Source organism: Ambystoma mexicanum, chromosome 6p (assembly GCF_040938575.1).
Source record: "Ambystoma mexicanum isolate Mex_15411 chromosome 6p, UKY_AmexF1_1, whole genome shotgun sequence".
NCBI lineage: Eukaryota > Metazoa > Chordata > Amphibia > Caudata > Ambystomatidae > Ambystoma > Ambystoma mexicanum.
The window spans coordinates 575,387,593-575,405,232 of NC_090935.1; the positions used below are offsets into that span (position 1 = coordinate 575,387,593).

At 44.1% G+C, this 17,640-nt stretch overlaps 1 protein-coding gene across 1 annotated transcript in view; it reads left to right on the forward strand.

Annotated features, from left to right (window-relative positions):
* LOC138511607 (uncharacterized) overlaps positions 1–17,640 on the forward strand; it is a 242,072-nt gene that overhangs the window by 33,908 nt on the left and 190,524 nt on the right. The window contains exon 2 of the mRNA XM_069627394.1: positions 7,915–8,072. Coding sequence (XP_069483495.1) covers positions 7,915–8,072 — 158 coding nt within the window. The remainder of the gene's footprint in view (positions 1–7,914; positions 8,073–17,640) is intronic.

Genomic DNA, 17,640 nt, shown 5'->3' on the forward strand with positions numbered 1-17,640 from the left:
GTGCAAAGGTACGAGGAGGGGGACCGGGAAGGCATAAGGAAACCCCAGAGGCTGTGGTTGGGAGGAAGTGCAGAGCCATCTACCTCGTCCCAATGAGACCAAAGAGAGACTGTCACAAAATGAAGGGAGGAGATTGTATCGACCCCCTCTCCCGAACCACAGAAGCCGAATAGATCGACCCTCCCACCGTGTTTGGCACGGGCGCCTGGATATTAGTGAAACAGGTAACCACGTGGCAGTCAGTGGGGGGAGGAGGGATTAGGGAGAGGTTGTGGATAGGTAAGGAGGAGTTAGGGAAAACGGAAAGAGGGTAAGGAGAACATATATTGGATGGGTTGGGGATGTCATGGAAAAGATAGCACATATCCAGAAACAGTCCAGTCAAAACTCTCACAACCCTGTACACATTAATCCCAAACTTCAAAACCTGAGCATTCCTACCTACAGCTTAATCCTATTACCCTGCTTGTTGAGCCCATATACCATAGACCTTATCTCAGCAGAGCTGAACACAACATGGAAGCACATATCATGGAGGTTAGTGCAGCATAACACAAAGAACATAGAACCTTATTGGACATGATGCATGACATGACTCTGAGAGCAAGCAGTATGGCACCGACAAGGGAATTCCCATTACATGAAAACCAAGACACATGACCCTTAGGGCGAGCATAGCAAACAAACAAACATTACATTGAGGAAAAATACATTACATTGAGAAGCGCCCCTTCCACATTGTCTGAGGAGCAACTCCTATCTCTTCATGTAAAGCTCAGAGTATCGTCCTTATAGCTTTTCTATCCAGAACCTGCAGCGTGCCTCTCTCTCACTGCGTGTGCGCTTCAAAGTCGCATTGATCTGTATGATATTTAGTACGCGGTTACAGAAGACTGCGTTTTAGAGTTCCCCGCTCCTCTCGTAATGGTGAGTGTAGCGTGTAAGCATGTGTCCCTACACAACCTCCCCTTTCATCATAAGCATTGTTTTCCCCCACTTATCTGTGCGTCCGGGTGCCTCTCGAGGCAACCCTGACTCTGAAGAATGAGGCAGTGCAACAGCCGGGGCAGCCTCTGTTCACTGCCATGGCCCGGGCATATAAACAAGCATTCCTACAGTGTCCCTAGCCTCTTCAGTTTTCCTCCAACAAACCGCTGTGACCGCCAGTGCTGCATACCATTAATTATCTGCACCTAAGCATGGGCAGCCAGCGTCTTTAAGGAGACGCCTAATTAACATCAGCTGGAGCAACGTGCAAAACCCAGAACTACACGCTGGCCCCCAGGCTGCTGGGTAATGTAGTTCTGCACTCATTTTCTGCATAGAGTGTGCCTTCTCCTGCCCCAAACCCAATTTCCGACAGAGACTAGTCGAGAATGAAGGGGGTGAAAGAGCACCCCAAAGAGACTCAAAGGGAGACCTGGCAGTGAACCGGGCCTAGTTAAGAAACATTACAAAGCTGAAAGAGGGGTCAGGGCCCGAACATTGAGAAACCAAGATAGTTATACATACAAGATAATGCCTGGCAGGTTAGTGAATGGGGCTTAAAAACTCCACCTTACAGAAGTGAGAGAGGGGTCTGGGACCCATACAATGACACAAGAGGTCCAGGGGAAGAGCTCCACTGGCACAAGTCATGAGATGTCCAGGGGGACAGATACTTTGGCATAAGTCACAAAAAACGTAAGGGGAGAAGAGATCCTTTTGGCACAAGTTACAAGAAGACCAGGAAGGGAGTTATATCCTTTGGCAGAAAACAGAACTTTGATTAATAAGACTGTTGGAAAAGAGAGCCCAAGAAAGACTTGGGAAAGAAAGACACCTTCCCAGTATTGTTTGGGAACTAGGAATTTTGATAAATCATCCAAGATACGAGACGACTAGAGGAAAAGAGATATATCCTTTGGCAGAAGATAGAACTGTGATAAATAAAACCATTGGAAAAGTGAGCCTGAGAAAGGCTTGGGGCCTTCCCAATATTGTTTTGGAACTTGGAACTTTGCTGAGACGGTCTGGAGAGAGAAAGATCTCCTCATGGGGGAATAACACATTAAAGCCTAGTGACGGCTAGGGGAATGAACTGCAGGATACATCCCGAAGGAGGGAGTCATCCTGCTATAGACAGGGTACAGTCGAGTTATAGGTTTCTGTTGAAGTGTAAGGGACAGAAATAGGTTTGGGACATAGGACAGTGGACTATTTACTTTTGACGGACATTCTGACGTTATCCTTAGTTTTGTTTGAGGCAGGGAAACCCCTCTTAGTTATCGGGACAGGCAGGGTACCTTTCCTTATTTTGATTACAGTACAAGTTTATGCCAACAAGCATGCAATCTTTGTGTCCCACGTCTACTTCTGCAACCTTCCATATGTAACATTCAAAATGCATTTCCTCATTTAAGTAGTATTCTTAGTAGTACAGTTGACTTTTGAAGTAGGCATGTATGAATGTTGTACACCAGTTCACAGTTACGGTCTTAAAATACACCTGTGAAAACACAGGTTTGGTTTATGACCACTGTCAAAATACAATAGCCCTCATTATGAGTTGAGCAGTATTTTGGTGGTAAATCCACCAAATTGCTGCAAAATGCAATTATTGTTACCACCACTAAGTTCTGTAGGCTGTGGCGTGCTGGACTAAGGAGTCGGACAAAGGGGTGGCATGTTTACAACAATCTTAATTTAATAATAATGAAAAAAGGCCAATCTTCCCCTTCTTTTAAAGGGTTTTCCCTACCTAACTAAAAAAGAACTTGGGTGCTCATCGTCAGGGTGGTTCTCAAACTCAAAATATCCATCCTCTGTCCAAACTAACCTACTCTAGCCCTACCACTAACAAAAGATATAAGCATAAACAGCTCCAGCATAATTACTGCCTTATCCTGGTGCAATGGGATTACCCGTAGGTGTGTATTTCTGTTAGTCCCTGATAATAGCTCAAGCTCTGCAGTTGTAGTGAATACCTGGAGAATGATTCCCTTCTACTGGTCCCACAGTTCAACAACTGCTATCTCCTCCTGGTCGACTTGGTCACTCTCCAAGATGTTGTTTAGTACCCTTTTGCCTTAGTTTCTGATTCAACAATTCAGGTGAAGGAACCAGGAGAATTACTCCCTTCTCCTGGCTCTGTTGGCTCAGCCGTTGTCTCAATTTGGATAGTTTCCTGTAACAGTTGTTATCAACCTTTGCACCTCTTTCAGGAATTCTCTTAGGGCTTGCTTCAAAGTCAAACACTCCTGTTGTTTCCAACACACCGTTATTTCTGGTCTTTCTTTTCCTTGCTCTTGTCGGTGAAAACAAGGGAAACTGTTCCTGTAGTGTCCTTGATTTCTCCTGACACTCTGACACAAGAGATTGTTCTTGTGGCACTCTCTAGGCTGAATGTCTCTTTTGATGATAGCGTTCTGAGGGAGATTACTCATGTTATGTTCTTCTCTTTCCATTTCCTTAGCACAACTGAGATGAGGAAGATCACTGATGATGTAATCCTCACACGTACCACTTCTATCCCAACTCTGGAGACGAGTGGAAATTACTCTTGAGGCTTTATTTCTTTTCAATACTCTGGATACAATTATTGAGACAAGGGAGATTGCTCCAGACATCTTCTTCCCATTCAATACTTCTGAGACAATTACTGCGGTGAGGGAGATTTCTCCCAATACTTTCTTCCCCTTTGATATTCTTGATATAGTTACTGAGATGAGGGAGATTACTCCTGATACCTTCTTTATATTTCGGTACTTTTGATAGATCGACTAAGACGAGGGAGATTATTCATGTTATGTTCTTCTCTCTCAGTCTCTTTAGCACTACTGAGATGAGGAAGATCACTGATGATGTAATCTTCACACTTAACACTTCTATCCTAACTCTGGAGATGAGGGAAATTACTCCCAGTGCTTTCTTTCCTTTCAATACTGTGGATACAATTATTGAGACAAGGGAGAACACTCCAGACGTCTTCTTCCCATTCAATAATTCTGAGACAATTACTGCGGTGAGGGAGATTTCTCCCAATACTTTCTTCCCCTTTGATATTCTTGATACAGTTACTGAGGACAAGGGATATTACTTGCTATACCTTCTTTATATTTCAGTACTTTTGATAGAGTGACTAAGACGAGGGAGATTGCTCATGTTATGTTCTTCTCCCTCAGTCTCTTTAGCACAACTGAGATGAGGAAGATCACTGATGATGTAATCTTCACACGTAACACTTCTATCCCAACACTGGAGATGAGGGAAATGACTCCTGAGGCTTTCTTTCCTTTGATATTCTTGATACAGTTACTGAGATAAGGGAGATTACTACAGATACCTTCTTTATATTTCGGTACTTTTGATAGAGTAACTAAGACTAGGGAGATTACTCTCAATGTCTTCTCTAGCTTCATCAGTTTCCTGCCGGGTCTCCTGTGACTCCTGTTACCTCTTCTTTGTTGGAGCCAGGTCGCTGGTCCTTCCTGGGGTGTTGGGTTGATGCGTTCCCATGAAACGTTTGTTCTGCTTCTCTTTCTGCTCCCTGCTGGCATGCTTTGACTGTGTGGGATTCCCAGCCAGACGGTATCGGTACAGTTAAGGGACTGCTCGTTCCACCTCCTCAAGGTCATGCCACCGTTGGTCGGTTTTCAGCTTCCAGTCAGGCCTGCTCTGGGCCAGCCTGCAAAAGACTCCTGCAATCTGCTGTCAGCGTCCTCGCGAAAGGAGGTTTGCTTCCCCAATGTAGCATCTTGCTCTCAGGCTTGAACTTCCCGGGCCTGCTAGGCCTCAAGCCTGCTTAGCCTGCTAGGCCCGTTTTGCTTCTCATTTGGTTCTTTCTCTCTTTTTATTCCATTCAGCTGGTTCCTCCCCAGCGGAGTTTCACAGTCCTTTGTTTGTGTCCATTGGATATTCTTCATGCCTCTTTGAGGCCACGTTTTCTCAGTACCTTCGGTACTTGCCAATGGAGTAGTTTTTATAACTCCATCAATCTTTTTCTCGGTACTCCTGTAAGATGACTTAAGAGCAGACAGTATGTCCATTTTATTCTTCCTGATCTTGGTGGTATCAATATTTACAGGAAGAAAGGAAGGAGTATTACATTAGCATACAGTAGTGTGTTCAGATTGTTTCTCAGAAGACTTTATGGGTTTCATAGATTCAAGGGCAAAAGGGTTAGGGAGTTCCATCACGGAACAGTAGTTTTTGTCACCATGAGAGTAGTCTCTCCCTGTGAGGTCCCGCTTTCCGCCACTACTATGGGGAAGGGCTCCCCCTTGGGAGAAGTGATGTGACCCCATGAATCGCTGCTTATCATGATATTACGAGTGGTGGTAGGATGGTTTAAACCACCATGTTTGTAGCCCCTATGACTCCATGGGAATTCTGGCAGAATTACTGTGAGCGGCAATTTTGCTACAGTAATTACACTGATTATTGGTCTTAAAGTGGAGGATTTACCTCCAGCATAATTTTGAAGGTAAATCCTCCACTTCAAGGTCAAACTCGGAATTTGGGAGTACAGGAAAAGATTGCAGAAATTCTGTTACCACAAACAAGTGCCAGTAACTGAATTGCTGCCACTTTTTCACTGCACCCCTGAACTCGTAATGACGTCCAATGTGCAGTTGTGCTGAAAATGCTACCGCATTGTATTTGAAATCCATTCTCCAATTGCTTTGTATATGGTCAGAAATCCAAGTTCATTTGATGCTGAAATCAGTTACACAGTGACTTTCTTTGTAGTCCCACCACTTCAGTGGTCTAACTGATAAAGGGTACTTGTTATGTTATGTTAACTGTTATTTATAAAGCGCACGGTCCACAATAAGGGCATCATGGCGCTTTTAAGCACTGTCAAGCAAGGAAAGGAGTGGCTCATAAAGATACATTTTAAGAGATTGCTGCAACACAAGGTGGTCTTCGATCACATAATGATGGAGGGATGGAGTTCCAAAGGCATGCTGTCGCAACTGCAAAAGAGCGGCCTGCAATACACAAGGCCCTGACAGGAGGCACAGAAATCAGCCTGGCATCAGCTGACCGCAGAGCACGGGCTGGAATATATGGACAGAATTTAGCCTGAAGATATTCAGCTCTGTGACCATAGAAAGCACAGTGGACCAAACAAAGTGATTTGAAGTTCACACGTTTCTCTACCAGAAGCCAGTGCAGATAACGAAGCACTGGAGACATGTATTCATGCCTAGGCGTTGAAGAGGCCACACGTGCAGCAGAATCCTGCAGCACTTGTAGACGCTGCAAAAGATATGCAGGCTGCACCAATAAGAATAAGTGAGGATACCACTAGAGCGCGAACTTGGGAGAGGAGGACATATATCTTATTGCATTGTGGCTTTTACACTTCACGGTTTGTCTTTTCTTTAAACAAAATATCTCCTTATTCGTTTTTTGGTTTCCCCAAATTGGAAGTTGAAAAATCAAAAGAACCCAACCAACATGTTTGACTATATACGCCTTCACCGTCACCCCAGTGCAGACCATTCCAGCCATGTATTTTAAACAACATATAACAATCCTGTGCTACAATACAAGGACCCCATATGCTCGGTGTCTCTTTGGATGCACAGAACCGGCATGGCATCTCACGGCTCAAGACAGCTTCACCCAGTGCCTTATGGCATCTGCCATCCTTCTAAGGGAATCTGGTCTTATTTAGGCGAAGTCCTGCATCAATCAAGTTTCTGGGTAAGGCGATCCTAGGGAGTTCTCCGATCATTTCCATGGTTTTATGCCACTTATCCTCTTGAACAGGGTTTCCTCTTCTGCAGGCTTTGCGGAATTCCAGAGCTCTCTACTTCTTATGAATTTGAACAGATCTAGAGAGGAAAATGTCCTATGCAGTGTAATTTGACTTCATCATGTTTCATTGGTTGAGTACCCCACTGGTTGCCCTCAGGAGCTAACACTCTCAGTGATTCCAATCTATATTTTCTACATAATGTTTGTTCTGAATCTTGTCCATCATTCAAATGAACATTTTTGAGATCACACAGCTAGACCGCTTGTGTAGACATAGACATATTACACACTTCATAGCATGTAAGATAACAAAGTTATTCAAATTCTGTGCATTTATTAATAATTGATACATATGAATATATCATGTTTAGTCTTATTCTGTGTGGTATGTTTCCTTGGCCTAAAACTATCTTCGCTTTCTCACAAGATCAAATTGTTGCAAACTTACAGAGAAAAAGGTGATCAGTATTATAGTAAATGTACATATTTTCCTGTGCATTGGAGCTCAAAGATTTAATAATTAACTGAAATAGGGCTGCCATGGTCTCTTGGGAATCAACTATCCATTGGGACTGGACAGATGGCATTTTATGACTGATCTAGAAGTTAACGGTCCGAATCTACGTGGAATGAAGTTCTTAGAAGGATTGTTTTCTAAATAGCAGAATTCAGTCAAAAAGCCCTGGAGAGAAGCAGGATGGCATGATGTTTCTCGTAGGAGTAAACAGTTAGTGGGTTGGGGCTAAGACAATGAAGGCATCCGGAAGTCAACCTCCTAATTCCGAAATCAACATCACCTTCAGGGTGTAAACTCAAGACAGTGGGCCTCATCACGAGTTGGGCAGAGCAGTAAAAATGCAGCGGTAGTGCTCTTACCACTGCATTACCGCTCTGCCCATCCTGAGTTTGGGAAAAAGTCGGAGTACTCACCTCCAGCTCTGAGCTGGGCATGAATGTGCTGATTTTCCCCCCATTTTCAGTGCAATTTCTGCAGCGCAGTTAGCGCTGCAGTAATTGTGCTAAAAATAAATGGAGATGTTACTTTTATTCTCACTATTATTTAGTGTCTATTATTACAACGTATTTGTTTTCTTAGTATTTCTATGTAATATGTCTTCAAATTAATTGTTGTGATTCTGATATTATAACACATTTTTGTTTTTTCAGTTGGAGCTGATGGTGGAAAGATTGATATCAACACACATTCCCGAATATTACAGTCCTATTTTCCTTTTATTGTCAGAAGTGTCCCTTTAACTACATTGCTGTACAGAAGACTGAATGAAAGAGGTGTTTTGACAACAGATCAAATAGGCCAGATTGAGGTAGGAATGTTAAGAATAATATATATATTGTTAGTTTAAATGACATTGTTTTGTGACATTATTACTTTCTGCAACAATAGACATTGCCATTCAAAGATACTCTAGCTCATTCTGAAACTTGTATTAAATTACTCAGAACATAATCAAGAGGAGTAGGCAAGCACCCTGTCTGTCAAATTCTTTTAATGCCATTTCAATTGGATTTTATGGGTGGAGTTAGAGCATAGAGTGGAAAATCCCCTTTGCCTCTTATTCTAACTTGGTGCAGGAAATTTGGCAGCATGTCTACCCACCGCTAATTTTTATTTGGGCAGAGTGGGTTGAATCCCTTTGGATTCTGCTTGTTTTTTACAACCTGTAAAATTATGCACAATACATAGGGATACATTGTACTGCCGGACAACATGCATGTGCACGACTGCCTTTTTTCCTGTTGCAGGTATAAAAAGACATTGGAAACAGGACCATTCAGATACCCATGGTTTTTCTTCTGTCCCAACAGGAAATTTCACAGAGAGGGATGCAGTTATGCAGCTGTTAGCGGCGGTGGTCCTCTCCATGGAATTAACGCCCAATTTAAAATTAGCGCAAAAATATGTGAAAACCATTAAGGGACCAACTCGGAGTTAATTCATCTCAATGAAAAGCTGAAATGACACCATGACAAGCCGACTAAGAAGTACAGATCCATTCTGATATTAGGCTGGTTTAAACAACCTAATTGCGAGCTTAAATAACGTTGTACTGGTCAGAAATTGATAGTTTTATGGAAATAAATACAAATGAGAGTAGTTTCATTAAAGCAACACATGCATGATGTAATCATGGATGATGTAATCAAACATTCCAAATTGCAATCAAGGCCCAGTAAATCCCTACAATAGGACAGACATTAATATTATCTGAAAGGAGTCCTAAGCAACACTGATGGCCCTAGGATTCTAGCAAGGACCACCAACCACAGCACTAAAAACAGACACAAAGGCTGTGGGTGCACTGCTGGGTTGTTTTGCACCACATAGGGGTGGTTTAATTCAGGAGGACATCATGGGAGGGGGACTCCCCCTCTGGAGACAAGGACAATCACCTATGGTACAGCCTGTTGAGTATCAACACACCCCAACATTTCTTAGCCCCCCTCGATTGCAAGCCACTTCCTTAAGAGTAGACCAATGTATTATTGTAATACATGGGATACAGCCAAAGCAGAAAGGACTAGGATGAAGAAGAGCTCAGCAAACCTGATGACTGACTGTGCTTGTACTGGTACGAGGCGGCCCGAGAGGCATGAACATCAAGCTGACAAAAGAAACAAAGGACTTTGGCAATCCACCAGGGCGGGATTGGCAACAATGTATAAGAAGTGACGATGAACTAAAGAAATTGTTAAGCCCAGCTGGAAAAGGCAACAGGTGTGGAAACCATCTGCGGGAGTTTCCAATCCTGTCGGCAGACCGGAGAAGGACGGAGGACGCAGGCGAATCACTGAGGGAGTTTTCCATGGGTCCAGCTGGAGTGGACCCAGACCCAAAGCAGGGGAAGAGAGCCGATCAGTGCAGCCGAGAGCCGAAGCAATGCTTCGGAAGTAGCGGAGAGAAGCCCAAAGAACCAAAGAGATGGACCCCAGTTCCAGGAATCCCCGATTGCATACCAAAGTCCCAAGAAAGGTACCAGGAGGTACGAGAGACCCGAAAGGGACACAGGGTGGGAGAGAGGCAGGCGCGAGAGGTTCTTCCGTGGCCCAGTAGTAAGAACCATCTGAGGAGAACGTCCTCATCGCAGTGGCAGCTATATGACTACTGACCACCAGAGAAGGGTCAGGGACCCTCGCAACAATGAACCTAGCATCCGAGGAGAATGTCCTCATTGTAGTGGCAGCGATAAGACCACTGGCCATCAGAGAAGGATCTGGGACCCTAAAAGAAGTGAACTAAGCATTCAAAGAGATCTTCCTCATACCAGTGGCAGAAATAAGTCCGCTGAAAACGAGAGAAGGGTCTAGGACCCCAACGCAAGTGAAACAGACAACCAAGGAGATCTTCTTCATCACATTGGCATAGATAAGTCCACTGAAACCCAGAGAAGGATTTGGGACTTTTCTACTGAGAGATGTCAAGTTGGAAGATACGGAAAGGAACCCTCAAATAGCAGGCAGCAACCCCCTTTCTTCAGACCAGAATCAAGGTAAATGTTCCTCTTGGGACACGATTTCTGACTAATATTTCCACCACAATCTTGCAAGGAAAATCCAGTGTAAGTCAATGTTCAAAGAAAATTCAGTTCAATTAAATATTCTGCTCAGAAAACCATATTAAGTCACACAATCCTTATTCCTTCAACTATCAAAGTTTTTATAGCTTTCAACCAGGGGCTTATTCTTTGGCACACCTTGCTCCCTCGAGTTTTCCCCCTCCTGTGTAACATGGGCATCACACTTTCTATTTCACTGTTCTCTTGACTTTCAATATTGTCAGGTTTTATGTCTCTCAGGACCCCTCGGCTCTGCTATAGGCTATTTACGGGCTCTTTAGTCTCTTGACTCCACTTGCAGCTTCCAGCCAGAGTTTGCGTTCCTCTCTCCTCTCGAGCATTGCAAATGTGATTCTCTTGACTACTCTACTTTGGGATACTTGAGTATCCCCGGGGCTGTGAGGATAGCTCAGGGGCAACGTGTTTGTCTTTGAAGCAAGACAACGCAGAGCAACACAGGTTCCAATCCTGGTCCCGTGCTTAGAAACTGCTTTGGTTACAAAAGATTCATTACTCTCTCAGGACTCCTGTCCTGTTTTAGATTATCAGGGTTTGAATTTCCTTTCTCATGGCCCTTTGGCTCTAGTATAGGTTATTTGTGGATTCTCCAGCCTCTGTGCTACCCTTGCAGCTTCCAGCCAGGATTTCCGACCCTTTCTCCTCTTGGGAATTCCTAATATAATTCTCTTGACTTTCTCTTTTTGGGTTTCTTCTGTCTCTCTAAGGAATACTCGTCCTGTTTTAGATCGTTTTTTGGATGTGGATTCCCCTTTGCTAACACTCAATCGCCAATTTCCCTTCTTCCTGCGCGGCCCGCATACTTGGTTCCTCATGATGCTTCCGCCAGGCAGGGTCAGAGTTGCCGGCTTCGGTGGCGGTTATGTCTGTTTGCTGCTCAGTGACAGCCTTCTCAGTGCCTCGTCAGAGTTTGTCTGTCTCTCTCTCTCTCTCTGGACTTCTCAGCACCGGAGTAAGACAGGTTGCCCCATGCCCTGTGTTCCTGGACTTGCAGGGTTCTGCAGGTGAGGTGCCCACCCGTCTTCTGCTTGGTTTTGCCTCCAGGCTCCGTGCCTTCCACACTCCAGTGACAGCGTTCGCTCCGTGTGGCCCCTCCCCTGCATTTTTTTTCAATGTCAGCGAAACTCCTCCTCCAAATAAGGAACTCGTGTTGGTATAGGAGTCTTGGTGCCAGTAAATAACGTGCTTCTGATTAGTTCTTATTAAGTCAGAAGAGGGTTTAGCATGGGCGTTAGACAAATCAAAAGGCTTTGACACATTACGAGAGGTAACAGGCTTCTGGTTATAAAATGTTACATTTCAGTAGGGTTGTCAGTTAAATAAAACAGCTTTTAATACATTTCTAACTTTAGCGGCCCCATATAGCCAAAGAGTACAGATTTCACAGGACTCGTCCTTCTGCCTTGGGAGTTCGCAACCTGTAATGGGGATTCACTCCCAGTGAGGACTGCTTGCCCAAGACCCTAGGGCGAGGGTGTTGCTGAGCAGGCACCCCTCCCTAGTCTCAAAGGGGGTAACGAGGAAAAAATAATTTCAGTCAATAATAACTTAACTTTACTCCAACGCCTTTTTAAAAAATATTTAAACTTTTATTGATTTTCAAACAAACATAAGTACAGAAAGCACATAAGCATATGGGATACCATCACTTAGTAGTCTTTTCATAACATCTTGGAAACAAAAGTGATCAAAACCATCAACCAATAGAAACAAGGCATACATAGAGCATTTCATAATCATGATCCAAATCTAAGGAACATATTGACGCCATGTCTAGGTCTGTTCATGCAGCACTATCAAGCATATAAAGGTAAAAATACTTAGCATGTAGATGGCACTTGTCGTTTGTCTTTTGGGGGGAGACTCTGCCATGGTATGACACAACCCTTGTATTGATCGGGTTATGACTGATACTGAACCTTCAGGGAAGTTAATTAAGCAATACTTATTCCTGGAGTGGCTTCCTTTTGTGTGCCATACTTAGCAATGTTTTATTTATACGCGCAGTGCGTTGGTTGGTCTGCAGTCTATATGCGTAGCTCTCTTCCTCCCATTACCCTTCTGGTCTATCAGGAGTTTAAATCTGCGTTTGATAACAATTACATTTCTGATCCCATGTTACAGCCCACTCTGTATGTGTATTGCCCACACACTATGAACATGACCTCTTTGACACTTCTATTATATGTATCCTGCATGGAGTTCCCAAGATCTGTCTGCCGCTTGAGTAAGATGTCTTTCTTACAGCTTCAACTCTCAAAGCCACAGGCTTGTGAGAGTGTTTGTTTCCATTTTTCTAATCCTACAGGGAATGCATGAATTACAATCAATCAAAATTGTCTTGAGGACAGTAAATGGAATTATATGAATGAGTACTATCCCTGGTGTATCATCATGTCATGAGTCATGGGGCGGGGGCTGGTTATGGGAATAATTTGTGCTATGTAGGCCAGTTTGGGCAGGGTATTCATTTTCACTGCGTTAATACGCTATGTCAGGGAGAATGGGAGAGCATTCCATCTTTCTGGATTAGTTTTAATTTTACCCAATGTAGTTGAATCAAGTTCCCCAGGTCGGAAATGACCTGGATTCCTACGTATTTTATCGGCTGCATTTGCAATTTAAATGGGACCCCACCACCCAAATTCTATGGAATCACTTTTCTAACTGGCATTACCATTGATTTCTCAAAGTTCATTTTGTAGCCTGCTATGGGGCAGGACTCCTCTAGTATATTTATGACTCAGTAATGTTTGGGAACTTTGTATAAGAGGACATTGTCAGCATACAGTGATATTCGGTGCTCTGTCTCATTCGCTCTTATGTCCTTAACTGCTGTGTCCTGTCTGAATTTAATATCAAGGGGTTTTATAGTGAGGGCATTAAGCAATGGGGATACTGGGCAGCCCTGCTGTGTGCCTGTATGTAGCCGAAAGGGGGGAGAGGTGTAGCCATTGGGCACAACTGTTGCTCTGGGCTTCAAGTATAACAATGTGATCATGCTCAGAATATAGCCCACAATGCCGAAACTGGACAGTACTTGGAACATATATTCCCATATAACTCTATCGAAGGCCTCTTTGGCATCGATGTATAGTATAGAGTCTTCTGCTTCCAATAGGCCAGCTATAATATTTAATAGTCGTCTCATATTGTCTATTAATTATGAACACAGTTCAGTCCTGATGGGTCATTTTAGGCAGTAGTTATTGCAGTACAGCCACCAAGTATTTCGTTAAAATGTTACCATCAGAATTTATGAGAGAAACCGGCCTATATGAGCTGCATTGCTTTGTATATCTTCCTGGTTTGTGAAAAACTACAATATTTGCTTTGGCCACAGCGATCAGAAGGCTGCAGGCCTTGGCGAATAGTGTCGTCAGTGTTAGGGAGAATTCTCATTAATGGCTGATTTCCCTTACCTAATGAGTCCCTCAGCAGCTTTGCTGGATTTCTAGGATTTATTTTTTTCACCTGGTAAGAATGTGAGCTTTTTTCCCACTCTTACATGTGTTTTGCTGTGTGTGTTTTCACTTTTTGTGTGATCTGGAGCACTGGAGCCTCACCTACTCCATGGCCTCATATTTTTTATGTGTGTTACACAGGACCTTCAGTGCATTGACGCAGGGTTGTCTTTGAGACTTCCCACCGACTCCATTTTCTGGGGCTGACTGCTGTCCCCCAGAAAAGTGAAAGTTGCCATTAACTTTACCTTAAACACTTTAAACCCCATATCCAGTACACCCCATCTTACATGGAGTATTGGAAAGGGTTAACTCTTATCCCTTTTTGGTTGTGCCTCTTGGAGCATTGTTTCGCTCCCTTAACATGAAGACTTGGCTGGTGGCAGTGGTATCTACCCTAACTTTTCTACCACGATTATCTTATATAAACGTGGTAATGTTTTAAGCTATTGTATAAGCCTCAAACATAAACCCGCTTGACCAAATACATTTTAATTTGGCTCCGGCCGGGTTTATTCGCCATTTCTTTTTGTTAAAGTCTTTCTCATGTTTTACTCTGCGTGCCAAACCAGGTTTGGTCCCTTTGTTCATCGCTTTTTAGCGGGTTTCTGCACAGAAGCCCTCCTTTAGGCACCTGAGAGTCTGGGTAGGCAGGATGTGAGGGAGGGGATTTAGGACCCCTGCCATGGGTTCCCTTGGTAACCCAAGTCGCACTCCTATTTGAAGGGGACTGGCCTTGCCAGGCCAGCCACCCTGCTGTGCGATTGACAGCCAGGCTGTATGAATGGGAGAAAACTGCATAAAAAGCAGGTCTCTGGGACTGGAAGAATAGAGTCACCACTGGAAAGCAAGAACCAATGAGGAACTGGAAGAAGAGGACCCCTACAACGACTGAACCACCCGGAGAAGCCCTGCTGCAGGTCCGAATCTACAGAATCCGACGACAGAGAAGATCCTCCAGGAAACTTCTTCCCTTGAGCTGGTATGACCAACCAATTCACCCAAACTGCAAGCCAGGACCCCTCCTCTGGTCGAATCCGCTGTACAGAGCTACAGTGGGCCAGATAGCCAGGAAGTTCGGACCCTGCTTGGGTTTGAAGGAGCGCACCTTTTATTCATTGCTTGGCACTGGTGCTGGATTCTTCCATGGGTAGTGCAGGACCCTCCAGTCTTCCTACTTCTGATCAGTCTGACAGTCGCTTCAGGAACCGTGAGCCTGCAGGAGCTAACAGGAACGTCTGCCTCAGCTACAGCCCCTTCTCCGTTTTAAGGTACTGTGCAAATCCGGTTGTGTGTTTCGTTCAGCCGCGGTGAAAGTGTTTGAAATCTTTCTCCAATCCGAGGGCTTGTCTTGAAATCTTTCTCCAATCCGAGGGCTTGTCCTTCTGTTCTCTTTGAACTAACTTTTCTACCAACCAACCTCGTCCAGAAACTGTGCCACGAACTTTATCGCGAACTACCCTGAACTGTATTATCTTGAGCAAAAGACTTTGAACCATTGTATTTATCCGTAAACCTTTTATATTTGATTTTATCATTGTATTCTCTCTTGTTCGCTTGCCCTGAGTACTTACCTGTTGGTGTGGATTCATTTCTGTTAACTTTTGTCTTTCCCTCCCTTTTAAATTGCTGGAGTGCCATTTTGCTCCCACTTCATTTTGTGAGCTTAACTTGTCTGGAATTTAAGGGAAGTGGTGTGGTGTATTAAGAGGGTGATTTTTAAACTACTTAGAAAGGTGTAATGTTATACAACTGAAGAGTAAAATAAATGTATATTCTTTTACTTGAAAACCTTGAGTCAGTGTTTGCCTGAATCATAGTAATTGCTGTCCTTTGTGTAACTATTTGATACTGCTCACTTACTCTTGTGATAATTAGAGCACAGGCAATTCTCAGTCGCACTGCGCCCAAGAGTGCACTATAGGCATGTGTTGCAAGTAATTGAAGAGAGATGTGGTTATAAGTCCGATGGATTTATTTGCAAAGTAGCCTGACACGTGTTTCGAGTCTAAACCGACTCTTCATCCGAGGCTGTAAATGGGAGATGGGACCTAAGATAAACTGAATGAAGGACAGTGCCAGAAAACTCTCTCACGGCTTCGCAACTGCGGTAATTTCAGCAAAGCCAAAGTGATGTGAAAGGAAGCAGCCCCTGCTTCCTTTCACATCACTTTACCCTAGGTACTCATCTTTTGACATCGATGGTAACACCATCAAAGTATCTAAAGAAATAAAAACATAGGGGGTCTATCTAGACTCCACATTGACCCTTAAAAAACAAGTCAGCAGCTTAGCGACATCCACAGCATACACCAATAAACTGATTTACAGCTGCAAATCATACCTATCGACTAACAGCTGCCTAACTCTAGCCAGAGCTTTGGCATTGTCTAAACTAGACTATTGCAACACACTTTTCTTAGGCTCCTCCGAACAAAACCTAAACAGACTCCAGGTCCTCCAGAACAATTCTCTAAGAGCTGCACTCAGCCTACCCAGAGCCAGCCGAATCTCTTCTCTTAGACACAACGCCAATTGGATGCCCATTTGAGAGAGAATCACATTATGTACCTTGGCTATCACACACAAATGCCTCACAAACACAGCCCCCAAATACATGTCTGACAAAATATGCATACACCAGTCCTCGCGCAACACCAGATCGACCCACTCTCTCAGCCTGGTGGTACCAAGGTACAACCTTAAGACAGCAGGAGGAGCCAGCTTCCCTGTCCAAGCTGCCAAACAATGGAACTCCATTCCCATACAACACCTACAAGAACCCTCCTTCCTCACTTTCAAAGCCAGAATAAAAAACTGTCTCAGTATCAAACCTCTCACTAAGATGCCTCTACCGTACAGTACTTCTACCTCACCACCTGAAGCATTGCCGCTCACTTGTCCGTTCTTTACGTCACTGTTCTACTACATTCTTCAGCCTGACATAGCTGTAACCGGGGATCTCTTATTATGACTCTGTATATTTGTATATATTTGTCTCGTGTTTAGGACCAACCTGTAACCATGGTCCCTTATTTATTTTTCATTGTACACTGCCTATATGTATTTAATTTCCAAGGCGGTTAACATGTATGTAACTCCTAAGTTTCTCAAGCGCCCAGTTACCTTTGGGTTTGGTGCGCGATATAAATATTAAACAAATACAAAACAACCAAATACAAATGTGGAGGATGCTGCTGACAGTCTCCTGCCATGAGGTCAGCTGTACAGAGTCTACTGTTCCTCCACCTGTGACAGCTGTCTCCCTGTGTTGGATGGAAATTATTAGGGTGCAGACTCACGCCTTGAGGTTGTTCCACCTCTTCTTCATGTCATCATTGTGCCGTGGGATATGTCCTACAGCCACCCCCTTGTCCGTGGCTGTCGGACATATCCCACGGCACAATGGGACCGTGGGATATGTCCTACAGCCGCATGACCTTATGCTGGCACAGTAATCAATGCTGTATACTGCCATACTGTCAGTCACATGGAGTATGCTCACCCCACTCCCCACCCCAGAGGCCTAGCACTCTGTGACACCATAGTACACACAACACTACATAACAACACACCTAACACATGTTCATCAAGGTATTGACGCACACTTTCATGTCTCCCAACAGGCACACAAGACACCCAGGAACCCTTGAAAGGTGCCAGGACCTCAGGCACACCAGCACCAGCAAGCGCTGCAAAGGCCACAGGCCATGCCTCAGCCAGGAAGGGGAGTGTCACAAAAATACACAAATCCAAGGGGACAGTAGTGTCCACCTCCATGGCCACTGGTACACTGGCCACAATACAACCACCTACTCTGCCCATTACTTAATGCG